Genomic DNA, 20978 nt, shown 5'->3' on the forward strand with positions numbered 1-20978 from the left:
TATTTTAAAGAGAGAGAGGTATATAATATTTAATAGGGATGATTACAACTACTCACTAGAAATTACCTCGTTGAAAAAGCAATTAAAAGGGTTATTCAAAACTGCAAGTGGCCAACATGGCGTCGACAAGAAGAGACAAAGTTGATTATGACTCTCTAAAGAAGGAACGTCGTATTTAAAAGTTAAAGATGTTAACTTGTAAATGAGAGAAAGTGTTTACAACAATGTATAAACGATTTTATTTTATGTTTTCAAATAACGCCAGAAACAAATAAAAAACCATTTTGCCAAATTTCACCTTTTTCCTGAATATTAGGAAGTATTTGGCATTTTTCCAATTTTTAGATTGCATAATTAAACCATTTACTGCTCATCCTTACTTTGGACATCTTGTATAATCGCGATGAGACCCTTCATACTGTTAAACAAAATATTTGTTTTTTTTCTTATTAACTTTTTCTAGTTTCAAGAATTAGTAATTAAGTGTTTGCCTGTATTGCAAATTAAAATATGACCTATTTTCTAAATTTTATAGTGTTGTTACACCCTTATTCAAAACCTTTTAAATTTTGCGATTTTATTTTTATATTAATTTCAGTTAAAGGTATCTATTTTTCAATATTTTTGTCCAAAAAAAGTGTACTTCACAGATCTCACTACCCTATACAGTTTTTGAGATATTGGCTGGTTTCACAAACCCGTATTGTCAAAAATCACATTACGGGCTACTTTTTGCAAAAAATTATTGACTCTAAAAAACTATAGTACCGTATATAGATATTAAATCTTTAATTATTTAATTTACTCTTTATATTTACGTGAAACCTACCTATATCATAATCTTTATTTAATATTTTTGTTAATTTTCTAATTAATAAATAAAAGCTTATTGAATTTTTCTTTTGTTTTTATTTATTTATTTTTGTCTCAAAAAAGGATTTTGGTAAGTAATTTATTATTTGTTAATGAAATTTAAGTTGTAAGAGATAGCACCTTCCAATACATTACTTGACCACCACATTTATCTAGTTATTTATGCGAGATCACAGCTCATTTAAATATCGGCAATAACAAAATAAATAAAAGCGCTGTTATCATCATCGCCCTTGTCTTAAGAGCATCCATCAGCACGTGACCAACTCGGATTTCAAAATATAGGCGATTTTTTGGCTCACCCAACATATGGCAACACTCAGCGGAAGGATGAAGGGAAGGGGTCATTTCAAAGCGGCGACCAAACCGATAGGTTCTCGCGTGTCATATAAATCTGGTGAGGATGGAATAGCATGGCGCAGGGAATTATGAAACTTGAATAATGAGACATTACGATTGTCGATTATTGGCAAAATTTTTCTTTGAAATGGGGTGCTCGATCCTATTTCATATAATTTTTTTTTTGCTACAATTATTATTAAACTTTTTGCGAGACTTTTTGTTAATGATGTACGGGGGAGTTTTTAAGAGGCATTTTTAAAAAAATATACATTTTTTATACAAAATCTATGTATAATTGTTTTTTTTTAAACATTTTTTTTTAACTGTTATACATTTTGCCCTAATCTTATTGAAAAAACAATTATATACATACTTATATTTTAAATTTTATTTTAAAAAGTACAGTTTTATATTTGCAAAAATCTATTAATATACCTATTTTAAAATTAAAATGTTGTTATTTTCTCGATGGATTTCTTATTTCCAGTCCTCTACTATATCGCGGGTCGATAATTTCCGGTAATAAACAATTGTAATAGAAACTTTTTAATTTTCCTATCATTTTGTCATTCCAGAATGAGTCCTGCCGCCAAATCTGAAATAATAAATTCGTTATACCAAATATCTTACTACTTAAAACAAAAAGCTTACCTGTTCTACCAGCATCCCCATAGGTGTCCATAAAATAAAATAACAAAAATCTCTTTTTGTGATATGAAGCTGGCCTTGGATTTGATAAAAATAATCATGGTTCTGTTTTAAATGCATCTGTCCATTTTCATCAAGGGTGGCAAACTTGATTATTTTTTTATTGATAGCTTCTGTAGGACTGATTGCTGAAGCTGTTGATGGGCACTTTACTTCTACTAATCCTCTTGAGCCAACTAGCCCATCAGGGCTAGCAGCCAAAGCACAACATTCGGAATCAATAAAAAGACCACACATTTCAACTTTTAAATTGTAGGTTTCCTCAAATTGTTGAATAGCAAATGGTTCTTTTTCGGTGCCATACTTAGTGTGTTTATTGCCCCGAAACTTGGAATAAAGAATTGCTTTTACTTTATTTTTGCAATTTGTTTTTTCTAGCATTTTGCAAATATTTCCAAAATTTGATGCTGTAAGCCTTAAACTCCTTTCTTGATACCACTTTGGATTTCCTCCTTGTCCTCTGGTACTAATCTCTAAATCCTTAATCTCATTTTCATTTTTTTCGAGTTCTTCTAAAAATTCCTTTTTTTTTTCTTCAAATAAATTTTCTTCCATGTCTGGCTGTATGCTATTATCTGCCTCCTGATCCCCATAATCTTTATCAGGAAGCGCAATTGATTTATTTCGTTTTTTAAATAGGGTTTTTGGTCTTATTTTAAGAGTATTAATACGTCTTTGTTTAACTCTATTAATAAATTTTTTTGTATGACCAGAAGGACTTTTTTCAGCAATTGATTTAAAAATTTGTCTGTGGTATTCTCCGCTTCCAAGATTATAAGATAGGGCTGCAGCTTCACACCGTATTTGATAAGACCCTCTTTTTGAAAAATTGATGCGCTTTCCGCCAATAAACTTGCATACCACAGAGTTATAATGTTCAGCTACATTATTGTCCATATTTCTTAACAAACTGGAAGCATGCAATATGAGTCTATTTAGACAAACTTCAATGTCTTGCAAAACCCCACATGCCTTCATTTCTTCAATATAATTTTTTTCTCCAAACTTTTTATCACATCTAAAATATCCTATGGCTGTACAGTTTAGATGCTCTCCAAATACGTGGGATGGTATATTTTTTAAATCTTTAGTAAGATTTTCTATTTTAATACTAAAGCTTTTATCTTCTTTATTTCTTTGAGTAACAGCCATTGCAACAGCAGTTCTCATCCTTCGTATATTGTTCAAAATATGTTTGCGCAGGTATGGTGAAACCGGATTATTTGTACTGTTGCTTCTTTTTTTACCTAAAATAAATAAAGAACAATTAATAGCTTTTTCAAAAATTAATGCTAATGATGGAATAAACTTACTAGATATTTCACGCAATTTGGAGCAAAAATTTCTTAATAAATGATTCCTGCACTCAATTTTCTCCACATGTAAACTTCCATATGGGCGAGCCTCGATCAGTTTTTTATAGACGCTACTGTCACCATCCCCAACAAGTCTTTTATAAATAATATTATACATGTCAATACTTTTTCGAAATCCTTCCACAATTATGTCGGATTCCATACTTGTGGATGTATTTGACCAGTTCTTATAACATGTATGATCTGGAATGACTCATGGTGCTGCTGATATGTATTTGGAGACATAAAAGGGACATCCAGTATGGCCATAAATTCTTCCGCGGCAGTAAATCCAATACCCGTTGAAATGGTTGCTAAGGCTGCTGCGGCATTTATGTCCATGGATGTTTCAGACTCATCTTGAGTAAACAGATTGAGGTATTTTTCTAAATTGCACATTTTGCACTTTAGTAAAATTGAACTTTTTAAGCCTTTTCTATTTTCCGTCAAAATGTTCATATCTGCAATTGTGCAATTAAATGGAGGGTGTCTGGATAAATTCTGGATTTCTTTAAAAAGCTTCTGAATATCTACGATTCTCCTTCCTTCTATAACGTAGTCAGTTATGGTATCAGGAGATGTTCTAAAAGTAATATTTTGATATGAAAACTAATAAAAAATAAATAATTAAAAAACTCAACCAATTAAAAAATAATAAAAAAAAATATGGCCAAAATGAAAGTTTAGTTTTTATCACGAGTTTAGGTATTACGCTTTTCATCAAATTTTTTAAAAATAATTTGTTACAAACCATTCCATATTCACTTTTTAAACAAATCATTAGAAAATAAGAAATATGGGCCAATTGGGTACATATTATGTACCGGGTGGGCAAATAAGAATGTTCACCGGCTATATCTCAGGCCCTAATAATCGTATTGCCTTGAAAAAAAAATGTTATAAAAGTGGCCCAAAAAAAAAGCCGGAAATTATTTTGAAGTTCATTGGTCGGCCGCTAGAGGGCGCTACAGCTTCTTTGAATCTTAAAATTGCATTTTTGCCAAAAAAATCTCTAACAACCTACACCTCAAAATATTATATTACTATTCTAGAAGAATTTTCTCACAAAAAAGTTTTTACAAAAATTTCTGTCAAATGTCAAATAAAGTGGTGGGGGGAGTTTTTATCTTGAAATATAAAAACAGCTGAAAATCGGCACTGACTGAACCGATTTTTTTTCAACAAATTTTGTTTAAAAGTCCTTTGTTGCTTTATTTTTTCTACCAAAAAAAATTGTCAAATTACTTTCCCTAAAATACACTAGAGGGCGTTTACTTGTGATTTACCCTTTCTGATGGATTATTTAAAGAAAGTCAAATACAACTATATATATTTTCTTACGTCATTTAAAGCAGGGAACAAAGCCTTACTAGCCGGTGAAAACCGCATTACGATATCACGTCTGGTTATACCGGAAGTAGATGTCAACTTTCTTATTTTAAATTACACACCCTATATATTATTTGATTTTTAGATTTTACATAAAATTCCAAGAAATTTGAGGTATCATCTGTATACTGAAGTATTCCTGCTAAAAATTAAAAAATCATAAATTTTAGTGAAATCATTAGTGAATATTATTTATATGTTTTATAATGCTGGGTAGCAATTTATCGAAATCCGGTATTTTGTGTTTTTGGTTTAGGTATGTACCTAATATAAGTAATAACATATCAAGTTTTGAAAAACTTATTATGTGCTTTTTCATTACGTATAATATTTTAGTAAATCCCTACGACTATCTTCAAAAAAGCATTGCATGAAATTTGAATTTATACATTATATTATTTTATAGCATTATATTTTGGTTTAGGAATTTAATGTATTAATACTTTTAATATAGGTAACTTAATAAAATTAATTAAAAGCGTCAACTAAAATCAGTTTTAGTTGACGTACTATTAAACCTCAAACGCTATCAAAAAATGCATTTTTCATTTGGCTCACTCTGTATGAAATAAAAAGCGCCAAAAACACGTTAAAAAATAAAATAGATATTATGTTTGAATTTTCCAGTTACGATGCATAAAATAATAGATAATTATAAAGCACTAACCTTTGTCTTTCAACTTCTATTTCCTCTTCAGATGTGTTATGAATTGGCATACTTTCAGTAGCAGAAGTACGGAAAGTACTAAAATAAATGACAAAAAATTAGTATGTTTTTGCAATGGCCAAATCTAAAATATAGATTTGGATAGAGATTAATACAATAATACAAAAAAAAAATTAAATTAAAAAAAATGTTAAATGTATGTACAGATTTTATGACATTTGATAATTTTTAAAAATAGTAAGATTTTATCTTTGAAAAGAACCTATTTTTAAAATCTTATTTCCAGTAAGATGCTAATACATTATATTTTTATGTTTACAATGAGACAAAATAATAAAATAATTTTTGGAAATATTTATCTACTGTTTATCTAATTGTTTTTAATAAATCTACTTTTTCAAAAAAAAAATTGTTAAAATCCATACTTACTTTTTGGTATTAGTTAGATAATAACTCTTTTTGTGTTTCCTTGATTTCCGGCGCGAATAGTAAACCTTGGATTTACCGTCTTTACGTTTTCCCAATTTTTCAAAAAATAACTGCTCTTGCACAATAAAAACAAAAACACTATAACAGTAAAGTTCACAGTTTTCACAAAAATAGCACACGACAGACTTCCATATACATGCAACGGCACATCACAAACTAAAAAGTGTTAGGGTACGTAAAAAGTTACAGTTATTCAGGTACCCAGTCTAAAATTTTCGTTTTTCTCATTATTCTACCTGTGTATAATATAACATTATTGTTTAACAATGGGGTAAGGCGGCACCGAGGCGACGCGATGGCGCGGCGACAGTCGCTTGCAGACAGACTTAAAAATTCAAACAAAAAAAAACAAAATTTACTAAATATCCTACTAATCTAACCTAAGTACCTAATATTATTAATTGTTATTAGTTGCCTACTAATAACAATTATTAATAATATTGCAGCGTACGGCAAATTTATAAACACATCAACGCTACATCACAAACCAAAAAGGATTGTGGGCAAAAGTTCGAAAAATAACTAAAATCAGGTAGTCCAAACTTTTCGTATTTGTTAATATTCAACCTACATAATTTATTACATTACTATATATTAATATTTTTTAACATTGGGGTGACACGGGAACGACGCTCGCCAGTAGATCTTGGATCGATAAAGCATAAAGCAATGCTGCCAAGTATGCCGAGACGTAGTAAATATTCTAAAATTTGATGAAAATTGCCATATTTTGCTATTACACGTTTGCTAGGTTTATTATTAAAAATTTCATAAAATGTTATTAGGGTTAATTTCTTAAAAACGCATTTACTAGAGGCGAACTTATTTATTTTTTTATATTTTTTTTTTATTAAAAAGAAAAATATCAATATTTAAAAAAAAATAATAAACCAATAACTTCGCTTCTTCTGCTAAATATTTAAAAAATACTAGTGAAGATCTCATTAAAATATCTTTTAAAGCAAAAGAGTTATCCATGTAATAGAAATTAGGGGGTGATGAACGCTCTTAAAAAAATAACAAAACGGCCGGGCGCCCAAAGATTCCCGCGTCGTTAAACTGCAAATGGTCAATATAGCGCCGACAAAGAAAAACAAAGTTGATGATGGCTCTTTAAAGACAGAACGTCGTATTTTAAATTTAAAGGTGTCATCGTATAGGCGAGAAAAAGTGGTCACAATAATTTATTCATTTAATAAATACTTTTGTCATATATTTTGAAATAACGCCAGAAAAAAAATTAAATGATTTTGCCAAATTTAGATTTTACCTACAAAGTATTTAGATTTTATTATAAAAGGACACTATATCGCTCAACTTTCCTCTAATTATACCACCTCTATTGACGTCCTTTATAACCGTGATGCGGAGTCTTTAAACAAAATGTTTTTTTTTGTTACTAGGTATCTTTTAATAGTTTTAAGTATAGTTGTAACAACTGGTAATTGAGAATTTTCCTGTGTCGCTTAAAACTTAAAATGTGGCCTATTTTCTATTTCTATTAACATCCTCACTTACAACCCCTTACTTTACAGATCTCACTACGCTGCACAATTTTTCAGATATTGAATCACATGATAAAATGGGTTACTTTTTACAACAAATTATTGATCAAGAAGTTATATTACCATCGGTATTAAGTCTTATGAATAATTTCAATTATTCTTTATAATATTTACGTGAAACCTACTTATATCTTAAAATTTGTTCCATATATTTTATGTATATTAGTTTTTAGTTAATTAAGTGCAACGGGCTTTTTATTTAAAAACTTGACCCTCTTGAACACAAAATGGAGGAAACATAATGTTTGCTGGAATTATAACTTGTATTAAACTTTGTTGGTAATTTTGTAAAAATAGCTTTTTATATATATTTATGTATTAATTTTTGTCTCAAAAACATATTTTGGTAAGTAATTATTTGTTTATAAAATTAAACTTTTAAGAAATTTCAATATGCCTCCACCCTTAAGTATATCACTTATCACTTGACCACCACATAAATGACACCGTGTTGTATGTATGTTCAAAAAAAATAATAAAAACATAGCTGGCAGCATCATCCCATATCTTAAAAAAATATCCAACACAGCCGCGTAACCGGAGATTCCAGCGTCGTTGAAAACCTGACTCAAAGAAGCCAAAAGCCATGTCCACGCAGCTAAAATAAAATCGTTCCTAGATTTGACGCTTCGCGGCAGCACCACACGGTGCACGAAACTGAACGGCAATCCGATAGTCGACCGGGTACACTTTTTAACACAGGATTGCGTATCTTCCCAAATATTCAATCAACGGCTTTAGTTATTAGCCGATAGGAGCGAAACACGTGTAGCTTTTAAAAAAAAAATATGTGGATTTGATGAGACCGTGACTTTGTGTTCTTTGCTTTGTTTTGTTTTTATCAAGTTATAAAATCTTACTCTTCTTATATGAAATTACTAGATCAAACGAACTTAGCTGAAGTGAAGTTCGATCTTAATTATATCAGTCCTCGTCGAAGTAAATAAGAACACTATGTAGTCTCCCTGACTCTACCGAATACCACGAATTTAAAAGCAACGCAAAAAATTCGCCCCAATACAAGGGCACCCCGACACCCGCCCGCTCGGTCTATGCAACTCATTCTTTAAAGATCTCGCTGAAAATTATAGTAGTTAAGAAAAGAAGGGGGTTAATTTTAATTACAAAGGGAAGGGTGGGTCTTATTTACTTCGACGAGGACTGATATAATTAAGATCGAACTTCACTTCAGGTAAGTTCGTTTGATCTAGTAATTATATTTCGTCCTCGTCTCGTAAATAAGAACACTATGTAGATGTTTAAAGAAGAAAACTTAACTTCATAATTTTCAGTACTGAATTGTAAGTCGCTGTTTTTTAAATGCATTTATTTGTCAATGAGGAAACACACAAAAAACAAAAAATAAATTCTAAATTAACGAACAAAAAATATTTCATAAGTACTTACATATCTTATATACTTAATTAGTAATAAATTTTTTGATACACAAATATCGGGATCAGTCGTATAAAAAGGTAAACAAATGACGGGTTGAAGCCTATTCGGGCCGGAAGTTTTTAATCTTCCATCAATCTGAATTTTTACTCCGTGATCAGAAAACTGTTTATTTTTTAAATCAATTAAAGATAAGGTCTGCACCCTCTGTCCTGAGCTGAGTGCTAGTAGCATAGCCAATTTTGCTGTAAGAAGTTCCAAGGAAATGTTTTTAATTTTTAATGTTTTTAAATAACTCAAAACCATAGCTGGATCCCAAGTATTTGTGTACCTTGGTTTATTTGGGCTTAACTGAAAAATACCTTTAAAAAACCTTTTAACCCTAAAATCCTGTGCCAATTCCGGACCTAAAACTAAAGCTAAGGCTGATCTGTGAAAATTAAGGGTTCCATAAGATGCACCCTTCTCAAATTCAAGTTGAAGAAATTCTATAACTATTGGTACCGATGCAGAAAAAAAAAACAAATCTACTTTTCTTGTACCACAGAAATGCCGCCATAACTTTAAGCCCTTATTGTACTGCTTTAAGGTAGATTCTGTTAATGATGCTATGCATACCTCTAAAGCAGAACCTGGGACTCCTCGTGACTCTAATGCTTGCCGGATAAAATACCGCCAGGGTAAGTTGTGCCCATATGGGATGTGATGTTGACCTATTAACGGGTAAAAGTCAATTTATATTAGGTTGAAGAAAAAACTGGAGGATGTCTTTGAAAAGAAGTGAAAATAGGATACCATGGTTGTGTAGGCCAATATGGGGCAATTACGATACCCTCTGCCTTATCTTGAATAATTTTCTGTAACACCCGAAGAATAAGGAAAAAAGACTGCCTTTAATTCCAGATAATTTATATGCTCCTTCTCTTCCTCTAAAGACCAGAAACCATTACTTTTCATATCCCTACAACAGGCACCCCAACCAGTTAAGGAGGCGTCTGAAAAAAAATTCCAAATAAAATGAATCTCTTATAGAATTTGAGCCATGTGGGATATTACACAACCACCACCTAAGGTCATTATGAAGGATGGTAGTAATATTCATATATTTATCATAATTTCCACCAGATCGCCTTAAGGACAAAAACCTCTTTTTCAAACAATTTTGTATGTGCCCAACCATAACAAATACCTGGGCATACAGAAACTATCTTGCCAACAATTTGTGCAAAAAAGCGAATAAAGCATTTCTTGCTAGTTGCCCAAATTTTGTTTAATTAAATTTAAAAGAACTGGTTTCTTATCTTGAGGAAGAGAAACGGTCATATCTACAGAATTATAGGTAAAAATCCAGATAACGACATAGCTGTGAGGGCACTAATACACTTTTTTCGTAATTTATAATGAATCCAAATTGCTCAAGAACTGAAATTGTAGTTTTAACATTTTTGGAACATTTTTCAAATGATTCCCCAAATAACCAAAAATGATCTAAATATATAACTGAAAGGAAACCTCTAGCTCTAAAAATAGAAATTCTTGGTTTCATAAGCTTGGTAAATATGTATGGTGCGCAGTTAAGGCCAAAGGGCATGCAATTATATTCAAAAAGTTTTCCTGAGAACTTAAACCTTAAATATTTTTAAAGTTTTTTATCAATAGGTAATAGAAAATATGCATTCTCTAAATCAAGGGTACACATGTATCCATTTTGTTGCACAATATTGCATACTGTCCGCCTTCTAATTTAAAATGTTTTGTTCTAATAAAAACATCCAAAGATTTTAAATTTAAAATAAGACGGCTAGATCCATCAGGCTTAGGTACTAAAAAGGTACTGGAAATAAATTCGCCCACAGTGTGATTAACCTCATTAATAGTTCCTAATTTTAAAAGGTCATTAATGGAATTTTCAAGACATTTTTTCTCAGAAAGCGACCAAATCGGTTCTGAAGGTTTAAATTTTTGAACTGGAGCTCTAATAAAGGGTAATTTAAGTCCAGTAATCCAAGATAAAATTATTTTTATCCTGGGTAATACCCTGCCATTCGGTTAAAAAATATTTTAACCGACCCACCTTATCTAATATCTTCGGCGACTGTCTTTGATTCGAACATTCGATCTCGACTGACGTTCCTGCGCTTGTGCATTCGAGCCGCGCTGAAACAATCTTTGTCTCTGTTGGGATGATGATGGGGCTATGGCTGCACCCTGACGACGTCCACCCCGAGTGGTGTCCCTGCGTGTTGGTACGCGAGGTGGACGGTACAAGTTTAAAGATGCGCTTGATAATGGTTTTCTCGTAAAATTAGAACTGAAGGGCTTTAGATCCAAGGCAGTTCTTTTCACCTCCTTGCTAGCCTTGATACGTTTTCCCAGATTGCTGCCAAATAACCAGCCATCTACGGAGACATTGGTCAAGGTATCCTTTAGGTCTTTTCGTAAATTCAAGAGGAGTAGATCACGTCGAATGACTGAATATTTATTATGGAAATCCGCAAGCAATTTCCTGGTATCACTAACTTGCTCTATCCGTTTGAGGCTTACTTCCCCCCCCCCCTTTCTGAAAGTAGTTCAGAAGTAAGTTGACCTAGGGCTGAGAGAGTAGAACCCATTTGATCCTGCAAACTTGCAAGATTGGTGTCGCGACGCAGAACCTGCTCATTAATAGCCGACGCCACTTCGGAATTAAGGCGTGGACTCTTTAAAAGTGGATAATTTTCCAAGGGTGGATATTTCCCTATTAATTTTTTATGGTTTTCTTCGCCCTTCTTCAATAATGTTGTCCATCTGCTTGCCAAATCGCAGTAGAACCAAACAACTCCTGAATTGGCTCCTCATCTCCCAACAATGCCAAAACTTCCTTATCTAGAGACGGGGCTGGAGGAAGATTTTAAGATTTTCATCATTCGTAGCAATAATTTCTAAAAGAAAACATTTTGTATCAGAATATTTTGCCACAAATAGTTGCCGGAAATGTATAATATGCCATAATATTTCACAAGCCTTGTATTCTAAGAACCAGAAAAGTAAAATATACCATAATATTATACTTTATAACCAAATCATGTGTGAACAACTGTTATTGTTTGAACTTAGGAAATGTAAAATATGCCATAATATTTCACAAGCCTTGTATTTCAAGAACCAGAAAAGTAAAATATACCATAATATTATACTTTACAACCAAATCCTGTGTGAACAACTTTTATTGTTTGAACTTAGGAAATGTGAAATATGCCATAATATTTCACAAGCCTTGTATTTCAAGAACCAGAAAAGTAAAATATACCATAATATTATACTTTATAACCAAATCATGTGTGAACAACTGTTATTGTTTGAACTTAGGAAATGTAAAATATGCCATAATATTTCACAAGCCTTGTATTTCAAGAACCAGAAAAGTAAAATATACCATAATATTATACTTTATAACCAAATCATGTGTGAACAACTGTTATTGTTTGAACTTAGGAACTGTAAAATATGCCATAATATTTCACAAGCCTTGTATTTCAAGAACCAGAAAAGTAAAATATACCATAATATTATACTTTATAACCAAATCATGTGTGAACAACTGTTATTGTTTGAACTTAGGAAATGTAAAATATGCCATAATATTTCACAAGCCTTGTATTCCAAGAACCAGAAAAGTAAAATATACCATAATATTATACTTTATAACCAAATCATGTGTGAACAACTGTTATTGTTTGAACTTAGGAACTGTAAAATATGCCATAATATTTCACAAGCCTTGTATTCCAAGAACCAGAAAAGTAAAATATACCATAATATTATACTTTATAACCAAATCATGTGTGAACAACTGTTATTGTTTGAACTTAGGAAATGTAAAATATGCCATAATATTTCACAAGCCTTGTATTTCAAGAACCAGAAAAGTAAAATATACCATAATATTATACTTTATAACCAAATCATGTGTGAACAACTATTATTGTTTGAACTTAGGAAATGTAAAATATGCCATAATATTTCACAAGCCTTGTATTCCAAGAACCAGAAAAGTAAAATATACCATAATATTATACTTTATAACCAAATCATGTGTGAACAACTGTTATTGTTTGAACTTAGGAACTGTAAAATATGCCATAATATTTCACAAGCCTTGTATTTCAAGAACCAGAAAAGTAAAATATGCCATAATATTTCACAATTCACAGGAAGTTTTGTACACAGCTTTCAGGAAAATTAGGAATGTAAATACGTCATAATATTTTACAACTACCTAATTCTTTGAGCCAGTTACCATAATAATTCAGGAATACCATAAAGAGAAGTAGTAAGAAAAAATTGTCCTATCAATTCTTTCCCCAAAAATATAAAACAACAATAAAGTATCCTTTAATTTACCTGCTAAACCGTCATCAAGGTCAGGGTCGACCCTTTTGGCCAACTCTGATAACGGTACATTATCAGAACTGTCGTCACTGTACTCACCCTTACCCCGCTCATCCAAACCTCTAGCGTGGCTAAAATTTGAAACTGAAGGCGTGGAATGGCGATGATTCCGAGACACACTCCTTTGTCGAGCCCGACGATATTTCGATTTTAAACATTTTTTAAGTTTAGAAATTTTCCACTGTACATAATTATAGCTATCACTATCCGCCGAAAAACTATAACGTCTTTTATTGCGATTTACCGACATATTAAATTTATCTAATGAAATAACAAAAATTTTGCCACTACGAAAGAAATACACGCGACGTAACTATTCGGCACGAGAACAAGGAATGAGTTGCATAGACCGAGCGGGCGGGTGTCGGGGTGCCCTTGTATTGGGGCGAATTTTTTGCGTTGCTTTTAAATTCGTGGTATTCGGTAGAGTCAGGGAGACTACATAGTGTTCTTATTTACGAGACGAGGACGAAATATAATTGAAGTTATGCAAAGCTTCTCTAAAATCATATTTAAATTTTATTCAAACACTTTATTAAAAAGACAATGTATTTATTTATTTTTTAATTATGTATATATTTTTTAATTAGTTATTTATTTACAGAATTTTTTAATTTCAATATTTAAGTAAAAGAAAAATTATTTCAAGTTTTTATTTAGAAGTATCATAATTCATTCTTTAAATTAAAAATATTATTATTGTCTTTATATTTTTATGAGTCAGTTTAACTGTTTATAACTGAACTACCTTTTTTTTGCTTTAAGTAAACAGCTTAAGCATAAAATATAAATATTATTAATTTTCTTAAAAGAGACTTGTAGAAGCCGTCATTCGTCTGGCGACACCCAATATTTTGCTTTTGTCTACGCATAATTCATTCATGCCAATAAATCTTTTAATACTTTTGCTTAAGTTAACATACTATTGTTTCACACATACAGGGAGTGGTTAATGGTTAATTTAGTACCCTGCTGTACCGGAGATACATACAGTCCCATAACTCTACCATGAAATCTATTACGGAACTTGTCCGCGCATACGACCAATAATTTATTTGTATTTAAAAACCCTAGGGGCATTTTTCGAATTTTCTCAAAGTTATATTGCTCCATATGCGGTCAAGTACTAATAAAATTATATAAACAGATTTTTATCTTGCCATGATGGTCACCCTAGTACCATCAAGAAAGATAAATGTAAACAAATAGTACTCTTAGAAAACAGTTTGTGACTCATAAAACCATAAAAGATTTTGTCTTGGAGAATGCGTGTGACCTTTCTCATAAAAGTCATAAAGAAAACGGCAACGATTGTTATTCGGACCCGGTTCTGAAACATAACACTTCAAAAATGTGTCGACAGTGTTGCCAAATTAGACTTATTAAAACCAAAAATAGTAAATGGTACGAGTGAACAAACGCATAAAATAATAAGTAAAATACCAGACAATGAATCCAACCTCAGCTGTTATTTCACACTCGGCGGAGCGCGATACACAAGATTAGAAGAAGTACTGTATTTACTTAATAAATTTTCTCATTGTTAACTACTAATGTTGGATAAATAAAGAGCAGGCAGGCATATGTATAGGTAGTTAAGTTGCATTATCTATCTGCTATCGTCTAATATATCTGATTCAAGTAGAACTTACTAACGCTTCAGGAAATGTACAGCCTGTCCTACTTTAGATAAAACAAACATCTACCTAACTTATAAACCGTCGTTTAATCTGTATAATATTACTTAAGCGACGGAATGTTTAGCTATTGCGAGCGCTTCCTTATAGAACGTAAAAAATGTGGTGCATTTCCTAAGAGAAAAAAGAAAAATACCATTGCCTAAAGGAAATTTCTTATAGCAGGTTGTTTACATGTTAAAGTAAATTTTGTGCGCCTGATTTAAAAACGAATTTTAAAACATAATATTTACTACCCATTTAAATTTTTACGGACTTAACTATTCTTAACTAATAAACGAATAAGTGAAAGAAACCATATTAACCATCCATAAAGCTCATCTTCATTTGCCGCCCAGAATATGTGACTATATAATAAAAAGGATAATAGAAAATAGGTGATGGATCAAATAATCTTAAGTAGACATTTCTTAGTAATTTTTATAGAATTAACTTTTAGTCAAAGATTACTTTAAGCTTCATTCTCCCATTTATATGTATACTTATTTTTTTTGTATTTTATGTTTAACTTTATCACCATTTTTATTTCTTTTTATAGTTAGATTTCAGACACGTCTTTCAATGTATATTCCAAAAATTAATTTTTACTTATCATTGTTTTATAATGTTTCATTACTGAGTATTTTCTTAAATTCGCTAATAATTTAAACTGAATCATTATTTAATATTCTTTATTAAATAATCCTTTGATACATATTTTTATTTAAATTTTACACTTTGAATTTTATATTCGGTGCTATAATTATTGTGATTTAGAGATAAACTACTTTTAATAAGGTATTCTATGTTGATTTATCATATTTTTATATATTTTTATTTACGTTGCGTTGCTTATTAATGCATATTTTATGGTAAGCAAGCAGTTTTTAATTGGTTGACAATTTTATTCAATAAAAATAAGTTTTAAATAATTTAACAAAATAAATGTAATTAAAAGTGGTAGTTTGAGTAGAAGTGACAGAAGCCCTAGTAATATTTGTAAAATTAAATAAATAGTATTTAAAAGTAATTTCTATAAGACTATTTATATTTGTAATTGATTATAATTATATCTTTTTTCTGAAAATCTTATCTCAAATACAATAGTGAAAAACAAATTTTAAAGGTTGTTTGTTCTCTTACGAATTAATACCCAATCAGGAGAACAAATAGTTTTGTGGCTACTCAACATTGCAAAGATTAAAAATATAAATATAGAATCTTTATAGTTATGTACAGCTAATTAAATTTAGTAATGACTTTTTAACATAATTAATAATTTAAAAACAAAAAATCTTTATTTATTATTGGTCAATTGTTTTTATTTAAATTCTTTTCAAATTACCAATAATATTTCCTTATGTTTTTGTAATCTTCTTATTTATTTATATCGTTTATAATAGAAACTTTATATTATTTTATTATAGAAAAAATCTTGCACTCACCTATTTGGTTTTAGATATTTTTACCTAATTGTCAATATGTCAATTAAATATCTTTTAAGTTTTTTTTCTATTCATGTTCATTACAAAAATTAATATGAAGCCTAGACGTCAACTATTTTAGAAACTTGCTTCTACATATAAGTGGATATGTTTTTAAAAATATTTTTATATGGTTTAATAAACTTTAACAAATTTGAACTAAAATAATAAAATCTATGAAATATTAAGATTAGAATTTGTTATTTTAATACTTTTTGTTTCTATTATTGTAGTTAGTAGCAAATCAATCTCTTAGCTCATATAGCTATTCAACCTTAGTAATTTCTTGCTTTAACTTATGCTGGTAATTTCGAAGACGCTTGTTAAAGGCATGATAGTTCAATAAATACACCACTATCTTGTAATATTTTATAACTAAATGCAGATAGTAAAAGGTACGGTCTTCCTATATTTTGTTTTTATTATCTCTTAATATTTTTTCCACTCAACGTTTTCTAAAGTAAACTAGTTTGGTAATAGAAATTCCATCCTTGCTTTCATTTACCCCTAATGATCGCTCTATTAAACATTTGTTTTTGTTTAATTTCTTTGCTTCTTTTATGATACTTTTTTTATATGTAAGCATAATTAATATGAGAATTTTAGAAAATCAAATGAGCAAGTTTAAGAAGCTACTTTAATTAAATACTTAAAATGAGTTACTAAGAAGCTTAACCGCCTTAAAAAAATTATTTTAACCATAAGAAATCATCAAATTGTAACAGCTCAATGAGTCGGTATAAACTGTCATGCAGAATGGGATCATTGGCACCTTAGATCCTAACCTTGCAATTCCATTTAAAGTAGCTTTAATTAGATAATCACCGCCTTTATTGTTTTCTAATGAGGCATAAATCTAATTGTTCACTAATTAGCATCACATTTCATTATTGTTCGCTGCAAATGAAGCAACGGTTTTATATATGAATATGCGTGTGCCGCAAATGTATTTGGACACCTATTTGGGAACCTCATAATGACTTGCTGCGGTTTTCAGAAAGTACCTTCTTCCTGCTAAGTATACAAGGCATATTTTATTACAATTTACTGCTAAATAGAAATTATTACAACTTGATAATTTACAAACATATGCGTTAATTTAGTAGTAGTGACACACCTAACCTGCATACTATATAATAATTAAAGGAAATAATACACCATCGGCTATTTGGAAAATAAACATGAAAACTTTAGACCATTGTTACGCCTATAACTTTTATATAACTGTTCGTAACACTTATCTGAGGTGAGAATTATATACCCATAAAGCGTGAGATTGAACTATGTTTACATTGCGACAATACAAGTTAAACAGTTAAAAGATAATACAAAAGGTGTTGTGACAAATATTTTGAGTGTTTTTATAGCGTGATACTTGCCATATAACTAATAGAGAGATATTTGAGTAACATTAGAAAAATTACGTCTATATTTGCAAAATATTTGGTTGAAGATTAATAGGTTTTAATCTTACGCTTTATTCTCTATTTAATCAAATAAATTATGGCAATTAGTTCTAAATAAATAAATCTTTATATACTTTTTTTCAACTATTTTTGGTATAGCCTGAATGTGTTTATATCTATCTTAGGCTTTTCTAAATCGTTGCATGATTTCATCTCCTTTCATACCTAATATAGTCATCATATCAACGCAACAACATGAGCCATAAGATTTCGTCGCCAATGCTCAATTTTATATGAGCAATTTTTCAAAAGTTAAACCTACACTTTAGTCATCAAGTCCCTTTTACTCTTTTTGAAAAGGAAAGATAAAAGATATATTCTACATTTTTTGATTACTTGAATATTCTTTCAAACCTGTAACTCTAAGCTACTATACCACTCTTCTGCTGGTGTAGTCTTTTGAGTTATGTAATAAATAGGGTAAAATTTATTATGCCTTTAAGATATTTGAATCAAGCATGCACCGTGCTCGTGCATAGTTGCTTGTATTGGTGTGGAATTGAGTCTCGCTACCCTGTCGGTAAATATAAATTTTTCGTGAACATGTCAACAGTTTTTTTAGCTTCGCAAAAGCACTCCTTTGCTCAAAATCCAAATTCAAATGTGGATTTCTGCGTTAAAACTTTACTTAAAGGTTAAGCAAGAATTGCGTATAAAGCAATGAATTTTCTAAAGTATCCAGGTAAACGCAGATGATTGTATTTATTTACAAGTAACCAAATTAGTTAAATCAGTCAAGTTAAATTTTACCTCCTTCATTATTAAATCCAATTAAGGTAACTGGCTCTTTAAAAAATTGGAATCTTTTATTTTTTAATTATGAGCTTCTCGCTTCTAAGAAAATTTAAGTTGAAGTATTTCTTCTTCTGCTGTTGAACTTAAAATGAATATATCGTCCAAGTAATATAAAGCTGCTGCTCATTATTAGATCTCGAAAATATGACTAAAGAACTCTTAAAGACAGCAGAACTATTACGCAACCTGCTGAAAGGACATTTCATAAAATGAACTATCTGTTATGCGTTGTAGATTAAGTAAACTTTTGACTAGTTTCATCCACATCTACATAAAAAAATCTTTTTTTTAAATCATTCATGCTAAAATAGCTTCCTGGAGTTTATCCAAAACAACTTCTATGAGTGATAAAGGAGAATTTCTTAACTTTGTTTTTATTAGTTTAACAATAATCACAACAGATTCTCGTAGGGCCTTTCTTTCTTTGTTACTAATACAATAGCACTTGCAGAATCAGAGGAACTTAGTGTGAATATTCCTTCATCGAGTCTCTCTTTAATTTGTTATATCTTCTACCCCAGGTAGCTCCACTAAAGAAATATTTTTTCAATATTTCTTTCTTTTTTGTAGACCAGTATCCCATTATTTAAAAAAATTATATGAGCAACCTCTAAAAGATTATCTATAAAAGGTTTGAAATTTGATGCTTCTATTGGAAGATCCTTTGATTTACACATTATTTGGACCAAATCCTCTCAATGTTGTTTTATTTTGTCCTAACGGTATCTGACTGAAAACATCAGCATATACTTTACTACTTATAGCACCGATATCATTACTCATATCCATTATCGCTATTGCTACTTACTAATAATAATTAACTATGGCACTTTATCTAAAGTTAGTTTTACCGAGTATTTAGGAATAACTGCTATTATATTTATGTTACTGTCGGCTCTAAAACGTACATTAATATTTTTTTGGGATACGTAATATATCTCCTGGACACGTAGAAGATTTATTTCCTGGTTGACCTCAACCAAAACATTTAATTATTTTTTTCTAATTCTTGTTTTGATCTGTTTGAAATATTTTGTTTGGAAACTTTCTGTCTTTATTGAAAATTTTTTAATCCACAGATTTGCCGCTAGTGCCCCTTAGCTTTTATTTATTCATATACCTTAATGTTATTTTTAAACTCCATAAAGCTCAAGTGCTATTTTATCAGATAAATAATTAATCCTGAATTAATAATAATTTTACAATTATTTTATAATTACTTTATGCTAAATCATAGACTTCTAATTTCATGCATTATATTTGTATACTCTAACTGTTCGACGTCTAAAATCTACTTGGTCAGTGGACATTTCGAAATTTTAAAGCAAAAGAACCTGGCTTTTTTGACTAATATCTTGAAACATTAAATTTTGATTATGCTACCGACTTATCATCATCAATGCTCTCTTGATTATCATTACTTAATTGCATGTTATTGCCTTTGTTTCTTTCTTGATCATTTTCGTACAAATTTTCAGATACACTAGACTTAATAAGATTAATAAGAAAATAGGACACACGTTTTACTACTTCATTTTTATTACCACTATAATCCGGATTTAATATATTGTATGTCTTGCGAAGTCAGACCTACATTATAAGAGAGAATTTTCCTACATTTTTCTTGTTAACCACGGCAGATCTTCAGATCAGAATCAAAAGTGTTAGAATAAATATTTTACGTCTTATCATGTAGTTAGTCATATTTAAAGCCAACTATCATTCATTTAGTTTTCACCGAGAAAAACGATCGGTACTTTCACCCAAAAATTATACAAAAACACTCTGTGTCAAATAAGTTAATCTCAGAAAAGGCATAAAACGAAACAGAAGTCAAATTAAATCCTATACTTAACAAATAGTGCATTACTATTTTATCTGCATTTTATGGAATTTATACCTCAAACTTGCTTATAAAAACTTCAATTTATAACTAAAAAAGCTATACAGTACCTGTACGTATCAAATACATGGTATTTTAGTTTAAACATCAAACTTTTACTTAAGAGTCAATAGGGAAAACTCAATTCGGTTTGAATATTTTTTAATTAAAACAGAAGGAAATAAAAAAAATTTCCTACCTTAAAGTCTCAAACATTCACCTACAGCCTCTAACCCATAATACAGACACTTTAAACTAGTACTTCGTCTAATATTTAATTTATTAAAATGTAATTTACTTTACACGATTATTTTCACATCAGCTAATGGTTGAAACCTTGAGCCGTAGAACTTCCTTTAGTCATCCAGGTTGGTTCACATCCATTAATACCACCATGTACCAAATTACTCAAACACCGAAACCAGGCATCATAATCCAACTGCGTAAGCTATTTCATAGCT

At 30.3% G+C, this 20978-nt stretch overlaps 2 protein-coding genes across 3 annotated transcripts in view; both read right to left on the reverse strand.

The window, feature by feature from the left end:
- LOC126737691 (protein Shroom) overlaps positions 1–20978 on the reverse strand; it is a 267451-nt gene that overhangs the window by 199929 nt on the left and 46544 nt on the right. The gene's annotated exons all lie outside the window — the stretch shown is intronic.
- On the reverse strand, positions 1534–7187 carry LOC126737820 (uncharacterized). The gene is made up of 5 exons (XM_050442915.1): positions 5764–7187; positions 5335–5412; positions 3237–3861; positions 1867–3170; positions 1534–1810 (listed from the first exon to the last, which is right to left on the reverse strand). The coding sequence occupies exons 3-5, from the start codon at positions 3439–3441 to the stop codon at positions 1673–1675; spliced, it is 1647 nt and encodes a 548-aa protein (XP_050298872.1). The 5' UTR covers positions 3442–3861; positions 5335–5412; positions 5764–7187; the 3' UTR covers positions 1534–1672.

The sequence above is a fragment of the Anthonomus grandis genome, chromosome 1 (assembly GCF_022605725.1).
Source record: "Anthonomus grandis grandis chromosome 1, icAntGran1.3, whole genome shotgun sequence".
Lineage (NCBI taxonomy): Eukaryota > Metazoa > Arthropoda > Insecta > Coleoptera > Curculionidae > Anthonomus > Anthonomus grandis.

Coding starts and splice junctions, on each gene's coding strand:
- LOC126737820 (XM_050442915.1), bottom strand. CDS start 3,441: ATGGAATCCGACATAATTGTGGAAGGATTTCGAAAAAGTATTGACATG. Junction 3,171..3,236: donor CAAATTGCGTGAAATATCTA/GTAAGTTTATTC, acceptor TATTTATTTTAG/GTAAAAAAAGAAGCAACAGT. Junction 1,811..1,866: donor TGGGGATGCTGGTAGAACAG/GTAAGCTTTTTG, acceptor TTATTATTTCAG/ATTTGGCGGCAGGACTCATT.